Genomic DNA, 15,658 nt, shown 5'->3' on the forward strand with positions numbered 1-15,658 from the left:
CCTATGATTTTCATTTACGTACAGGATACCTAATTACAATAATAACTATAGTGCTCCAAGTGCCAGGTACTCTGCTAGTTGCTTTATTACTACGCCTTTAATCTTTATCCCCATTTTGTAGAAGCAGGAATTGAGGTACAAAGTTTAAGAGATTTGTCCAGGGTCACATTAAGAGTGTCAAGCCTAGGATTTAAATTATCTGCTCTTTTCCTGTTCCATACTGACTCTTGTTACTGTGAACCTAGACCCATTATGTCCAAAACTAAACTTGGCTTCTTCAAATGGGCCTTTTCTCTCAACTTCCCAATCAGGGGCACCACCATTCTTCTGCTTGTCACCCAAACCTTAAAAGCTGGAGATGTCTTCCTTCTCCATCAAGCCCCTACATCTGGTTAATCACTAGGTCTTTAGTTCCAATGTATCTTTTCCTTTCTGTTCCACTGCCTGGCCAGGCCCCCATTGACTTACGCCTGGACTAGTTAGCTCAGTACAGTCACCCATCACTTAACGGCAGGGATACGTTCTGATAAATGCATCATTAGGCAATTTCATCATTGTGTGAACAGCAGAGTGTACTTATACCACACACCTGGGCTGTATGGTGTAGCCAAAGCTTGTCCCGCTGTGGCTCAGGACACTTCTTCCTTTTTTTTTTTTTTTTTTTTTTAGCTTATCAGCTGTTGTTAGTGTATTTTATGTGTGGCCCAAGACATTTCTTGCAATGTGGCCCAGGGAAGCCAAAAGATTGGACACCCCTGGTGTAGTCTGCTGTTTCCAGGCTACAAAACTGTACATGTTACTGTACTGAATATTGTAGACAATTGTAATACAGTGCTAAGACTTTGTGTACCTAAATGTATCTATACATAGAAAAGGTACAGTAAAAATATGATATGAAAATAAAAAATGGTACTTCTTTACAGAACACTCACCATGAAATGGAGCTTACAGGACTGGAAGTTGCTCTGGGTGAGTGAGTGGTGAGTGAATGTGAAGATCTAGGACATTACTGTACACCACCGTAGACTTTATAAACACTGTACACTTAGGCTACACTAAATTTATAAAGAAAACTTTTTTTTAGACGGAATCTCACTTTGTCACCCAGGCTGGAGTGCAGTGGTGCAATTGTGGCTCACTGCAACCTCTGCTTCCCAGGTTCAAGCAATTCTTCTGCCTCAGCCTCCTGAGTAGCTGGGAGTACAGGCACGCACCAGCACACCCAGCTAGTTTTTTGTATTTTTAGTAGAGATGGGTTTTTGCTATGTTGGCCAGGCTGGTCTTGAACTGCTGACCTCAAGTGTTCCTCCTGCCTCGGCCTCACAAAGTGCTGGGATTGCAGGCCTGAGCCACCGCGCCCAGCTGAAAAATTTTCTTTCTTCAATAATAAATTAATCTTAGCTTACTGTAACTTTTTAACTTTATAAACAAAAATTGTTTACTTAACTCTTTTGTAACAATAGAGCTTAACATAAACACACTGACTGTACAGCCGTACAAAAACATTTTATTTCTTTTATCCTTATTCTATGAGCTTTTTTCTATTTACTTTTGTATGTTTGTTTGTTTGTTTTTTGAGAGAGAGGTCTCACTCACTCTGCCACCCAAACTGAAGTACAGTGGTATGATCACGGCTCACTGCAGCTTTGACTTCCCAGGCTCAAGTGATCCTCCTACCTCAGCCTCCTGAGTAGCTGTGACTACAGGCATGCATCACCACACCTGGCTAATTTTTCAATTTCTTTGTAGAGACAAGGTTTCACTATGTTTTCCAGGCTGGTCTCCAGCTCCTGGGCTCAAATGATCCTCCCACCTTGGCCTCCCAAAGTGCTGGGATTACAAGCATGAGCCACCACCCTCAACCTACATTTTTTTTTTTTTTTTTTAAGAGCCTGGTCCTGTGCTTGGTTCCTAAAGGGGACATGGCATAGGTTCCAGAAGAAACCTCAGCCTACATTTTTTTTTTAACATCCGTTTTTTGTTGTTTTTTTTTTACATTTTAAACTTTTTTGTTAAAAACTAAGACACAAATACACACTTTAGCTTTGGTCTACACAGGGTCAAGATCATCAATATCACAGTCTTCCACCTCTACATCTTGTTCCACTGGATGGGGCAAAACACACCTGGAGCTGTTATCTCCTATAATAACAATGCCTTCTTCTGGAATACTTCCTGAAGAACCTGCCTGATGCCGTTTTACAGTTAACTTTTTTTTACATAAGTAGAAGGAGTGCACTCTGAAGTAATGATGAAAAGTGTAGTTTGCTGGCCGGGCACAGTGGCTCCCGCCAGTAATCCCAACACTTTGGGAGGCCGAGGTGGGAGGATCGCTTGAGCCGAGGAGCTTGAGACCAGCCTGGACAATGAAGTGAGGCCCTCTTCTCTACAAAAACTAAAATAATTAGCTGGGCGTGGTGGCACATACCTATAGTCACAGCTACTCAGGAGGCTGAGGTGGGAGAATCACTTGAGCCCAGGAGATTGAGGCTGCAGTGAGCTATGATTGCACCACTGCACACCAGCCTGAATGACAGAGGAAGACCTTGGGTCCAAAAAAAAAAAAAAAAAAGTAAATACATAAACCAGTAACATAGTCGCTTATTAGCATTATCAAGTATTATGTATGGTACATAATTGTATATGCTATGCTGTTATATGACTGGCTGCACAGTAGGTTTGTTTACAGCAGCATCACCACAGACAACATGAGAATACGTGGTGCCATGACATTATGACAGCTGCCATCGTTACTAGGTGACAGGAAGTTTTTAGCCCTATTATTACCTTATGGTACCACCATCATGTTTTTGGCCTGTCATTGACTGAAACATCATTATGCAGTGCATGACTGTTTTTGCCATTGCCCGACAGGAGAGGTGAGGTTTACACAATGCACTCTCATGGACTTCACCAAAGTTTGGTAAAACATTCTTACATTTTTCAAGATGTAAAAGCATGACAGTTTGTTATTGCCACAGCTGTTTGTCAGTGGTAGAAGTTTACAGTGGGCTTACTGCAGTGGTACAAATATGTAAACTGCTGTGAATATAACCTTTCTCTTCCACTCAGGCAGGCATGTTGGGAGATAACAGCTCTCTCCTCTGTCTGTGTTTTAAAGCTTTCCTCTTTAAACAAATGGGGCTGGGACAACTGCATAGCCACATGCAAAAGAATGAAGTTGGGCCCCTATTATATGCAGAAATTAAAAACGGATCAATGACCTAAATGTAAGAGCTGAAACCATAAAACTTTTGGAAGAAAACATAGAATTAAATCTTTATGATCTTGAACGTGTTAATGGTTCTTAGATATTATACCAAAGTTGTGTGCAATAAATAAAAAAAAAAGTGGACTTCATCTAAATTAAAAACTTTGGTGTATCAAAAGTATCAAGTAAGTGAGAAGACAGCCAATAGAATGGGAGAAATATTTGCAAGTCATGTATCTGATAAGGGTCTAGTATCAGAATATATGAAGAACTCTTATAACTCAATAATAAAAAGACAAACCACCCACTTTAAAAATGGACAAAGTATTGAATGGACATTTCTCCAAAGAAGATATACAAATGGACAACAAGCTCATGAGAAGACAGATGTTTAGTATCATTAGTCATCAGGGAAATGCAAACCCAAACCACAATGAGTTACCATATCACATGCACTAGGATGGCATGAAGAATACCAATAATAAGGAAAATAACAAGTATCCGTGAGGATGTGGAGAAATTGAAACCCCCATAGTCTGCTTGTGGAAATGTAAAATGGTTCAGCTGCTGTGCAAAACAATTTGGTGGTTCCTTAAAAAGATAAACACAAATTACCATGTGATCCAGCAAATATGCTCCTAGATCTATACCCTCCAAATGACAAGTATACAAATATATGTGTACACATGTTCATACACACTAGTCACAGTAGCCAGAAAGTGGAAAAACCCATGTGTCTATCAGTGGACAAAAGGATAAACTGTAATATGTACATACAGTGGAATATTATTCACCCGTAAAGAGGAATGAAGTACTGATATAAGCTGTAATGTGGATGAACTTGAAAACATGTTCAGTGAAATAAGCAGGTGTGTCACATATTGTATGATTGCATTTACATGAAGTATTCAAACTAGGTAAATTTATAAAGACAAAGGAGATTGGTGATTGCTAAGGTTTGGGAGGAAGAATGGAGAATAATTGCTTGATGGGTATAGGGTTTCCTTTTGGGGTGGTGAAAATGTTTTGGAACTAGACAGAGGTGGTAGTTGTACAACATTGCGAATGTACTCAATATCAGTAAATTGTTCACTTTGAAATGGTTAATTTTATGTTTTGTGGATTTCAGCTCAAAAAAAAAAGGTCTACAAAAAATAAAATAAGGCTTTCACAAGCTTTGGTGCTTTAATGATTAGTAGTAACGGGTGCTTGGTAGATACCAGTATTTGAGGACATGATTATTGAGAGTCACCGGTGTGCACTACCACGCCCAGCTAATTTTTTTGTATTTTTAGTAGAGACGGGATTTCACCATGTTGGCCAGGCAAGTGTCGAACTCCTAATCTCAGGTGATCCACCCGTCTCAGCCTCCCCAAATGCTGGGATTACATGCGTGAGCCACTGTGCCCAGCCAGGAATTTATTTGTGACATGTGTGTCTTAGTTTCTTCATCAGTAAAACTGAGATGGCAATAGTACCTGCCTTGTAAGTTGTTGTGAGGATTAGAGATAGTGGCTATAAAATGGATGGTCCAAAAATGGATGCACTATAGGTGTTTACGAAATGATGGCTCTGACCATCAATCCATGGCAGCTAAATGCTGGAGCCCACAGGAGAGGTCAGGAGGATGGCAGAAGAGTTCTGTTCTGTGGTTTCCCTCTGATTAATGCAGACTCTGGTTTCTTCTGTATTCCTTTCTTTGCCTAGTATTGATCCTCCAGAAGGTGGAGAATGGAGACCTGAGCAACAAGATTCTGAAGATCACTGATTTTGGCCTGGCTCGGGAATGGCACCGAACCACCAAGATGAGTGCAGCAGGGACGTATGCTTGGATGGCACCCGAAGTCATCCGGGCCTCCATGTTTTCCAAAGGCAGTGACGTGTGGAGGTAAGGTCCAGGGGGGCAGGGACAGCATTTCCCAGGTCCATCTTGGCAGCACACACATTTCAAGACTTGGAGAATTGAGGTTACCTAGGATCCCAGGCACCTGAAGTAGGTCTAAGTGACCTCCCCTAAGAGTCATCTATGCCAGTTCCCATATTGCCAGGGGACAGTTTCTAATGCTTTCATCTACCAAAAAAATCCCTCAAGTGCTATACGCAGGCCACTTTTTGCTGGTGATTGCTCCCTAGGAAAGGCCAGTAGATTCCAGGGACAACATGTACTCCCATCTCTACCCTGTAAGATGGGAAGGACACTCAGTCCCTCTTGGAGAGCTTCGTGAGGATCAGTCTGGCTTGCTCAGCAATGCTAGGCTTTCGTGGCCGGTACTGCTGAACTTGGGGAGAGGATTAACCCAATGTCCTCACTCTAAGCTCCTGAGCCAATGAGTGTTCTTTGTGCAATCTCTTTTTTCTTGATGGCCTAAAAATTATCTTTTCCAGTTAATCTAGTTCATCTTTTAGTCAAGGCTCTATCTGTTGACATTGATCCAGAAATCGGAAAAAAATGGGTCCCAAATATGTGCCCAGAACTGCAAAGCCACAGACTAGAAATGACCAGCCATCCTCCTAGTAAATGTGAGCCCAAAAGGTTGCAAGGAAATAGATCTAAAAATTTTCCCAGCTGAGGAAGGATGAGCAACTACCTAGTATATGTTGTCATGGCTGTGGGACAGTGGCATCACCTTAGTATACAAAAGAAAGGACTGTAGTTTATCATTATATATCAGTCCATGGAGTTATTGTCCTGATGTGTTGTAAAGTGAGCTGTGTGTGTGTGTGTGTGTGTGTGTGCATGTATATTTTAAATAATAGCTTTATTGAGCTATTATTCACATACCATAAAGCTAACCCTTTGTACACTTTAGAGTGTATAAGTTGGCCGGATACAGTGGCTCATGCCTGTAATCCCAGGACTTTGGGAGGCTAAGGTGGAAAGATCTCTGGGGCTTGGGAGTTTGGGACCAGTCTGGGCAACATAGCGAGACCCCTATCTCTACAAAAAGTTTAAAAAGTATCCAGGTGTGGTGGCATGCACCTGTAGTCCCAGCTACATGGGAGGCTGAAATGGGAGGATTACTTGAGCCTGAGAGGTTGAGGCTGCAGTGAGCCGTGATTGCACCACTGCATTTCAGCCTGGGTGACAGAGAGAGACCCTGTCTCAAGAAGTAAATAAGCATGTAAGTCAGTGGTTTTTAGTATATTTAAAAAGCATGGGTCACCATTGTTATTAGTTTCCTAGGGCTGCTGTAGCAAATTACTAAACCTAGTGGCTTAAAGCAACAGAAGTGCGTGCTTTGTAGTTCTTGAGGCCAGAAGCCTGAAAGTGATGTGGGCAGGGCCATATCCTCCAGAGACTCTAGTGAAGATAATGATTCAAATAAGGATTCTGGGTATTAGGAAATAGATATACCTTTTTAGGGCCACCATTCAGCCCATTACAACCACTATCTATTTCCAGAACTTTTTTTTTTTTTTTTTTGAGATGGAGTCTTACTCTGTTGCTCAGGCTGGAGTGCAGTGGCATGATCTCGTCCCACTACCACCTCTGCCTCCCGGGTTCAAGTGATTCTCCTGCCTCAGCTTCCCAATTAGCTGGGATTATAGGCGCACACCACACCTGGCTAATTTTTATATTTTTAGTAGAGATGGGATTTCGCCATGTTGACCAGGCTGGTCTTGAACTCCTGATCCGAAGCAATCTGCCCACCTCGGCCTCTTAAGGTGCTGGGATTATAGGCATGAGCCACCGTGCCTGGCCAATTTCCAGAACATTTTTATCATCCAAAAAAGAAGCCCCATGTCTATCATCAGTCCTTCCCTAATCCTTCCCCCTTCTACTCCCTAGCAAACACTAATTTACTTTCTGTCTTTATGAATTTGCCTGTTCTGGGTGTTTCACATAAATGGAATCATACCATATGTGGTCTTTTGTGACTAGGCATCTTTCATTTAGCATAATGTTTTCAAGATTCATCCATGTTGTAATACAAAATTAACCAGGCGTGGTGGCTCATGCCTGCAATCCCAGCTACTCAGGAGACTGAGGCAGGAGAATCACTTGAACCCAGAAGGCAGAGGTTGCAGTGAGCCGGGATTGTGCCATTGCACTCCAGCCTGGGAAACGAGCGAAACTCCGTTTCAAAAAGAAAAAAAAAGATTCATCCATGTTGTAACTTATCTCAGAATTTCATTCCTTTTTAAGGCTTAATAATATTCCATTGTATGGATAGACCACATTTGTTTATCCATTTATCAGTTGATGGGCATTTGCATTGTTTTTGCTTTTTGGCTGTTATAAATAATGCTGCTATGGACACTTGTGTACAACACAAGCTTTTGTGTAAACATATTTTTTTCAGTTTTCTTGGGTCTATCCCTAAGAGTGGAATTGCTGAATCATGTAACAGTTCTATGTTTAACTTTTTGAGGAAACACCAAACTTTTTCATCATAGCTATACCATTTTATTATATTCCCATTAGCGATGTATGGATGTTCCAATTTCACCACATCTTTTCAATACTTGTTACTGCCTTTTTTTTTAAAAAAAAGTTATTATTATGTCTATCCTTGTGGATATGAAATAGTATTTTATTGTGATTTTGATTTGCATTTCACTAAATGACTTATGATGTTGAGTATCTTTTCATGTACTTATTGGCGAATTATATCTCTGAACCTGAAGAAATATCTATTCAAATCCTTTGCCAATTTAAAAATTAAAGTATTTGTCTTTTTATTGTTGAGCTGAAAGAGTCATTTCTATTCTCTCATCAGATATATGATTAGCAAATTTTTTTTTCCGTTCTGTAGATTGTTTTTCCACTTTCTTAAGGCTGTTCTTTGAAACAGTGTTTTTAATTTTGATGATGTCTAGTTTATTTTGTCATCTGTGGATTGTGCTTTTGGTGTCATATCTAAAAAACATTGCCTAGTCCAAAGTCATGAAGACTTACATGCCTATATTTTTTTCTAAGAGTTTTATAATCTTAGCTCTTACTTTTATGTCTCTGATCCATTTTGACTTAATTTTTGTATGTGGTGTGAGGTAGGGGTCCAACTTTATTATTTTTCATGTGGCTATTCAGTTATCCTGGCCCCATTTATTGAAAACACTATTTTTCCCATCGAATTATTTGGTCACTTTTATCAAATGTCAATTTACCAGAAATATAAAGGTTTATTTCTAGATTCTCAGTTCTACTCCATTAATCTATATCTGTCCTTATGCCAATACCACCCTTTCTTAATTAGTATGACTTTGTGGTAAGTTTTGAAATTAGGAAATGTGATTCCAATTTTGTTCTTCTCTTTGAAGATTGTTTTGGCCATTCTGAGTCCTTTGCATTTAATGAATCTTACGGTAATTTTGTTAATTTATGCAAAATAAATAGCTGGGATTTTGATAGGAATTGCATCAGATCTGTAGCTTTGTGGATTATTGACACCTTTTTTTTTTTTTTTGGACAGGGTCTCAATTGCTTGAGCTGGAGTGCAGTGGTGTAATCCTGGCTCACTACAGCCTTGACCTCCTGGGCTCAGGTGATCCTCCTTCCTCAGCCTCCTAAGTAGCTGGAGCTACAGGCATGCTCCACTTTTTCTATTTTTTTGTAGAGACAGGGTTTCACCATGTTGCCCAGGCTAGTCTTGAACTCCTGAGCTCAAGCTGTTCACCTGCCTTGGTCTCCCAAAGTGCTAGGATTAGAGGTGTGAGCCACTGCACCTGGCCCTATTGACATCTTAATAAGTCTTCCAATTCATGATCATGGGATATCTTTCCATTTATTTAGACCTCCTTTAACTTCTTTCAATGTTTTGTAGCATCTGTATATTGAACCTCATTTTACTATGCATTAATTACAGGGCAAAGTATCTAATGAGAAGAAGTGAGTTTAACTTTCCTTAAACTATCTGACCTGATCTCATTAAGTTGAGTTGTATACTGATATTCAACTATTTTTGATATATAAAATCAGCAATTTCATGTTTCAGTTTAACACTTCTATTGCTTGGCCATATGCTAATGAGATTAATACATCAATTAAGCTAAGCTGCTATTACAAAGAAGCATACAGATATGGAGGCTCACGTAAGATAGAAGCATATTCTCTTTCAAAAACTAGCTAAGTAGCCCAGGCTAGCAGGGCAACTGTGCCCCATGAGATCATTTAGGAACCTAGGTTCTTTTAGATTCCCTCAGTGCATTGACCTTGACCGAATGATTAAATTGGGTGACTGTTATGTGTGTATTACAGTTTTCATAAAAGAGGAAGGAGAACTTACTCATGGAAAGCACAGTTTATCTTTAATTTGGAAACCATCCAGAAGTTGTACACATCTATGCACACCCGATTGCCTGCACTTGGTTATGTGAGCACACCTGGCTCCAAGGGAAGCAGAAAAATGTACGTTCTAGCTGGACAACTGTGTGCCCCACTATGGAAGACAGGAAGGGTGGATTTGAGGGGACAAGCAGCCACTTGTCACACTCAACTCTCTCTTGCCTTTTTTAATGGAAAACCATGACTTCTCAGTAACATGATTGTTTTCTACCTCCAGTATTCCCACTAGCTTTCTTCTCCCAGCCTAACCCTGAAATTGCTCAGGTTTTACTGTCACACACTCCAGAGGTTTCTGCTGGCGATGATTTGGACAGAGTTGTGTCATGTATCCAAGCACCTTCCCAGTGGGAAGGGAAAGCACAAATGCCTCGTGTAGAGTCTTCTCAGGATGACAGAAATTGTAGACAAGGAAGGACAAGGCCATTGCAGAGCTTTTTTCTCCACCGAAAGAACAAGGGCAGGACCTTTCAACTTTTACCCTAAGTATCCTTGTTGTAAGACTAACCTCTAGGTCTTGCCCTATAACCATGATCCTAAAAGCAGGCTTGAAGGAAGAGCCTCTGGTGAGAGGCATCTGATGAAATTATTCTACTCTCTAGAGGAAATTGTTTGGAGGTAAACCTCAAATCAGAAGCACTTTGGATGGTGTGTCTTGGATATTGTCACATGGTCTGCCAGCAGGTCTCTAGTTGCTCTAGTCTAGACTTGTTTCCAGGACTTAGGCCTCCTGACCCAGTTTGGTTGATGATTGTGGTTTGAAAACATAATTCACCCTGCTCCCTTTCAGCTGTCTTAGCTTCTATGCTGCAGGATTTCCTTCAAGGCACAATTTGTAACCCATTAAATGGGCCTTTGATTCCTCCTTCCTCAAGCCTACCCATCTAAGTAGCTCCAAATGGTCTCTCACCTTTAGCAGAGGAAAATGTGTGCCCACTGCTGTACATACAGCAATGCTTGTACACTGGTAACAGTTGTTACCACCTACAAATGCTTAAGGGCTAGGGTCTGTGGTAAATGTTATACATCTTCTGTAGTCTTCACAAGAATCCCCCAAAGTAGGGATCATCATTTCCATTTTACAGATGAGGTAATGGGGCTCAGACAATTGAAGTCACATGCCTAAGTTCACCCAGGTGGCAGACATAAAGCTATGATTAGAACTAGATATGTGTGTAGTGACAATCTGTGCTTGTAGTTATGCCACCATCTGTACGGTCTTGTTCCTGCACTTAAGGCAGCCTCTTCTGAATGATCAGCCCACCGTGCCTAGGGCCCAGCAGGGTGTCCCAGAGAGAGCCAGGGCATGCCTAGGAACTTGGTACAAAGCGGTTTCCCAAACTGACTTGTAACTCACTGACTCATTCAAGAAGTGTTTGTGGAATGCTTGCCCTATGCCAGGTACTGGCTGAGTCTGAGTGCCCCACACCTCACCCCTCCTGGAACTCATCTAGAGCTGGAGGCCTCTGCGCCTCTGCTATTCTAGGTGCCCAGGGCCATATGGTTTGTCTTCCCACTCTTTGAGTGTGCTTCTAAAGTTCTCCTGCAAATGTTGTGATGGAGGGTGAGATGATAAAGGGCTGGATCCTCAACTGTGTAAGTTTCCCAGTCTGCTTGGATTGGGGACTGCCTCAAGAAGGCTATTGCTGAAATCGTTCCCTTTCTTTGCGTTGTGTTGGTAGAGCAGTGGTTACTGTCAGAGGGCATCGTCCCACAAGGCCTTCTTGCCTGTTGGTTGTGGGATGAGGTGGAGGCATTTTCTTAATCATTTTAAGTTTAAAAAATTACAATAGTGGCTGGGCACGGTGGCTTACACCTGTAATCTCAGCACTTTGGGAGGCTGAGGTGGGCAGATCACGAGGTCAGGAGATCGAGACCATCTTGGCTAACACGGTGAAACCCCATCTCTACTAAAAATACAAAAAATAGCCAGGCGTGGTACTGGGTGCCTGTAGTCCCAGCTACTCTGGAGGCTGAGGCAGGAGAATGGTGTGAACCCGGGAGGTGGAGCTTGCAGTGAGCCGAGATCACGCCACTGCACTCCAGCCTGGGCGACAGAGCGAGACTCTGTCTCAAAATTACAATAGTAAAACGTTTTCTATAGAAAAAATTTGAAAATATGGGTAAACAAGAAAGAAAAGACAGGGAAAGAAAATCACCCTGAACCCACTTATAGAGATAATGCGTATTGATATTTGGGTGTGTTTACTCCTATTCATGTGTTCATCTGCCTATCCCTAGTGGGATCTTTCTGTTTTATTTATTTATTTTTTTCGAGATGGAGTCTCGCTCTTTCACCCAGGCTGGAGTGCAGTGGCGCGATCTCGGCTCACTGCAGGCTCCGCCCCCTGGGGTTCACGCCATTCTCCTGCCTCAGCCTCCCGCGTAGCTGGGACTACAGGCGCCCACCACCTCGCCCAGCTAATTTTTTGTATTTTTAGTAGAGACGGGGTTTCACCGTGTTAGCCAGGATGGTCTCGATCTCCTGACCTCGTGATCTGCCCACCTCGGCCTCCCAAAGTGCTGGGATTATAGGCGTGAGCCACTGCGCCCGGCCTGGATCTTTCTGTTTTAAAATTTGCTTTTTGAATGTAATATAGCATGAACATATAACCACATTAATAAATATGTTGTTATGTCAATAAGTTTATCAATGTATATGTTACATATATACATATGTTAATAAATACATCATCATTTTGAATGAGGGTTTAGTTAATAAGAATAATTATATGTTACTTTCAGTTTACAAAGTGCTTTCACATATGTTAGTTCAATTATTTTTGTTAAAGATTATTAAACAGTCAGTGTGGTTCCTGGAATGTGGAATCACAGATAATTACCAAGTGCAAGACATTCCCCAGCCCACCTCATTCAAGGGAGAATGGTCACCTCCTTTCAGAGCATGGACCCTGACCTGACAGTCTAGAGATGGTGCAGGTTACTACAAAATAGAGCTCTGGCCCAGCACAGGCGTGGAGTTGCTGTGCCTTTTGTCAAGAAAAGTAGCTGTCCACTTTTCCTCACTTTGAAAAAAAAGAAAACATCCCTCCTCCACCTCTGATCCTAGGAAATGGTTGAAGGGATTACCAAGCCTCGGGAGGTGGTTAATTATTGACTCAAGAGTAAATTCTATGAGGGTTGGGTTAGGCAGTGAGGACTTTTAGGAAATTACTGGCAGCACTGTGGGACCTGTGTTGCGGGTCTGTCACTCAGAGGCAGTGACTTAGCTGAATGAGTTCTTCCAGGCTGCTTGCAAATGGTCATCAAAGGACTTGTTGACCTTTTAACCTTGGGAGGGCAACTAAGTTGACTAAACCTGAGGTAAATCACATTGACTTCTGCTGCCCACCTCTCCCTGGAGCTCAGATCCATGTAAACTTGTATTTCTCTTGAATTTCTCCAGTCTTTTTTCCTGCCAACAGAATACCAAGTCTTCATTTATATCACCCACTTTCCATTGTAAAAATAAAGCGGGACATTGGCAGAGGAAAACTAGTTTAGTCAGCCCCAGAAAGACTTCTTCTCTGAATGCCAGTGTCCCTCAGCAAATCTCTCACCAACATTGTAGCTCTACATAAGCCTCCTCAGACACATTCTCATTTCAGGCCCTTTTGGAGAAACCACAGGTCTACTAGCCATAGATGGTAATTTCTGGATGAGGGTTAGTTGTTGGTGTTAGTGATTCCATGTAACTCTTCTGTAAGGTTGGTATTGCTGTTTGTTGTAGGGATGAGGAAACTGAGGTTTGGAGAGGTGAACTTGCTTCCTAAAGACACATAGCTGTTAAGTGATAAAACAGGCATTTGACCCAAGTCTGTCTAAATCTTTCTCTGGTAGCATTCTGCTTACTTGGGCGGTAGTTCTCACATTCCTTTTAGCTATAGAACCCCTGAAGTGGGATAGAATGCAGACAAAGAAAGAAACAAGCCAGGTAAGAGTAGAGCTGCCCTGACTGGAGCTAATGGGGCCAGTCCCAGTCCCATAACCCCCCACCCCCGCCTCACCCCCCACATGCTTCCAGGCGGTCTGAGACACCTTCACAGGACACTTAGAGCTCAGTGTGAAAACTATCATAGAAGGGATGCAGGGACACAAACAGAACATATTTGGATCTTTGAAACACTCTGTGATCTTTCCAGGTAGTTAGGGCCCAGATACCGACTGTCTTCACCTGATTGGGAGAAAGAGGTTCTGTGGGACCTTTGGTTTTTATTCTCCAGGATGGAGGTGGGCATTTATTCCAAGAGCAAGCAATGGAGGATAACAGTGGCTTTGACCTAGGAATCTGGTTGGCAGCGCTGAGAGTTCCTGGAGGTCACTTGGTAGAAGCTCCCCAGCATGACTACTACCTGGATAAGTCACATGAAAGGTTTGTCAGGAAGTGTAATAGTGCAATTCTTGATGATGTTTGGGTTTTCCTCTAGAGGACCCAGGGCAGCCTGCAGGACTGTGTGACCATGCGCTCGCTCCCATACCCACAGACCCACTCACTCACATAGCTATGAGTGCTTCCTGTGTACCAGAGCTTGGGCTAGGTCCTGAGAATGCAAAGATTAAGAACAATTCTCCCTGCTCTTTAGGAGCCCATAGGCTAGCAGACAAACAGCTACAATACATGGCAGCCCAAATGGGCTGAGTAACATCTGGAGATGTCGGGAAGGCATCGTAAAGTATCCAATACTATTCCCATAAGCCTCCAAACTAAAATCCATCTCCTGTCTAGACGAGTCAAGACCAACTGGCTACCAGGCTTTTTGTTTTTTCCTGGCAAGATGCATAAAGAAAATGATAGTATTTGAAGGCCTCACTGGGATAAAGCCGTCATCTGATGAATGAATAAATGGTGGGACATTTGAGTTGGCTCTTGAAAGATGATTAGCGTTTACCAAGCAAAGAAATGGTAGAAGGCATTCTAGGGGGAAGAAATTGAGAATTGGTCTGGGCCCACCATGATGTACTCTGTGTATGCCCTTAGTAATATGCTCCTAAACATGTCTAAAACTTGCTTTCCTCGTGTGCAAAATGTTGATAATACCTATCAGAATTGTTGTAGAGATTCATAGTGATGTTTGTAAAGTGTCTTAGTGGCCTTCACATATAAGGTTTCATGATAAATAGCTACTGGATTTATTATTATTACTGATTATTTTGAGACAGAGTCTTGCTCTGTCACCCAGGCTAGAGTGCAGTGGCGTGATCTTGGCTTACTGCAACCTTTGCCTCCTAGATTCAAGTGATATTCTGCCTCAGCCTCCCAAGTAGCTGGGATTACAGGCGTGCACCACCACACCTGGCTAATTTTTGTATTTTTAGTAGAGACGGAGTTCTGCCATGTTGGCCAGGCTGGTCTTGAACTCCTGACCCCAAGTGATCTGCCTGCTTCTGCCTCCCAAAGGCTGAATTTACAGTTTGGGATTACAGATTTGAGCCACCACGCCTGGCCTATTATTATTTTTTAAATTAATATGACCTTTGTTGCTGGTTGCAAAACTTATTGTTGAGTTTGGTGTTGAAAATATAAGGAGAGCCATTCTTCTAACTATTCATAGCCTTACGGTTTCTTGTTCTGACTTATTCCTGGAAGGACTGAGTGCTGTGTGATTGTGTCTGGTTCTGATCGTGAATTCACAGAATAATTCTTCCGTTAAGCTTTGTACTCCACATTCACTGACTCATAGGACACGAGAAAAGAAATTCTTTATGTGGACTTGAAAGATAGGGAGGGCACACTGAAGTTCTCACAGCTGATGCGCTGCTCTGTTCTACCGATGTGGTCTACCCTTGTGAAACTTTTCCGTTTGAATTAGACAGAGATCTCCGTTAAGAACCCACTCACACTGATCTGGGAGCAGAAATCTGTTCAACCTAGTGGGCATTTAAAGAAATCTTTTATAGGAACAAAATCTACTTTGAGTGGTTAGTGCTCTGCTTTTTGTAAAGCTAAAAAAAAAAATCTGTTAATCCTGGCTGTTTGGGGAAAAAAATGTATCTGTGACAAAAGCTGAAGTTTTCTTAAAACAGAAAAAAATTATACTTGGGAGGCTGCCTCTTCTCTCAGTTTATTTCATTAATAATAATGATAACAGGCCAGGTGCGGTGGCTCACGCCTATAATCTCAGCACTTTGAGAGGCCGAGGCGGGAGGATCACAGGAGGTCAGGA

At 42.0% G+C, this 15,658-nt stretch overlaps 1 protein-coding gene across 9 annotated transcripts in view; it reads left to right on the forward strand.

The window, feature by feature from the left end:
* MAP3K9 (mitogen-activated protein kinase kinase kinase 9) overlaps positions 1-15,658 on the forward strand; it is an 87,504-nt gene that overhangs the window by 43,665 nt on the left and 28,181 nt on the right. For all 9 annotated transcript variants that reach the window (XM_058429667.1, XM_058429666.1, XM_058429668.1 and 6 more), the window contains exon 3: positions 4,919-5,099. In XM_058429667.1, the coding sequence (XP_058285650.1) occupies positions 4,919-5,099 (181 nt within the window). The remainder of the gene's footprint in view (positions 1-4,918; positions 5,100-15,658) is intronic.

The sequence above is a fragment of the Hylobates moloch genome, unplaced genomic scaffold (assembly GCF_009828535.3).
Source record: "Hylobates moloch isolate HMO894 unplaced genomic scaffold, HMol_V3 SCAFFOLD_16, whole genome shotgun sequence".
NCBI lineage: Eukaryota > Metazoa > Chordata > Mammalia > Primates > Hylobatidae > Hylobates > Hylobates moloch.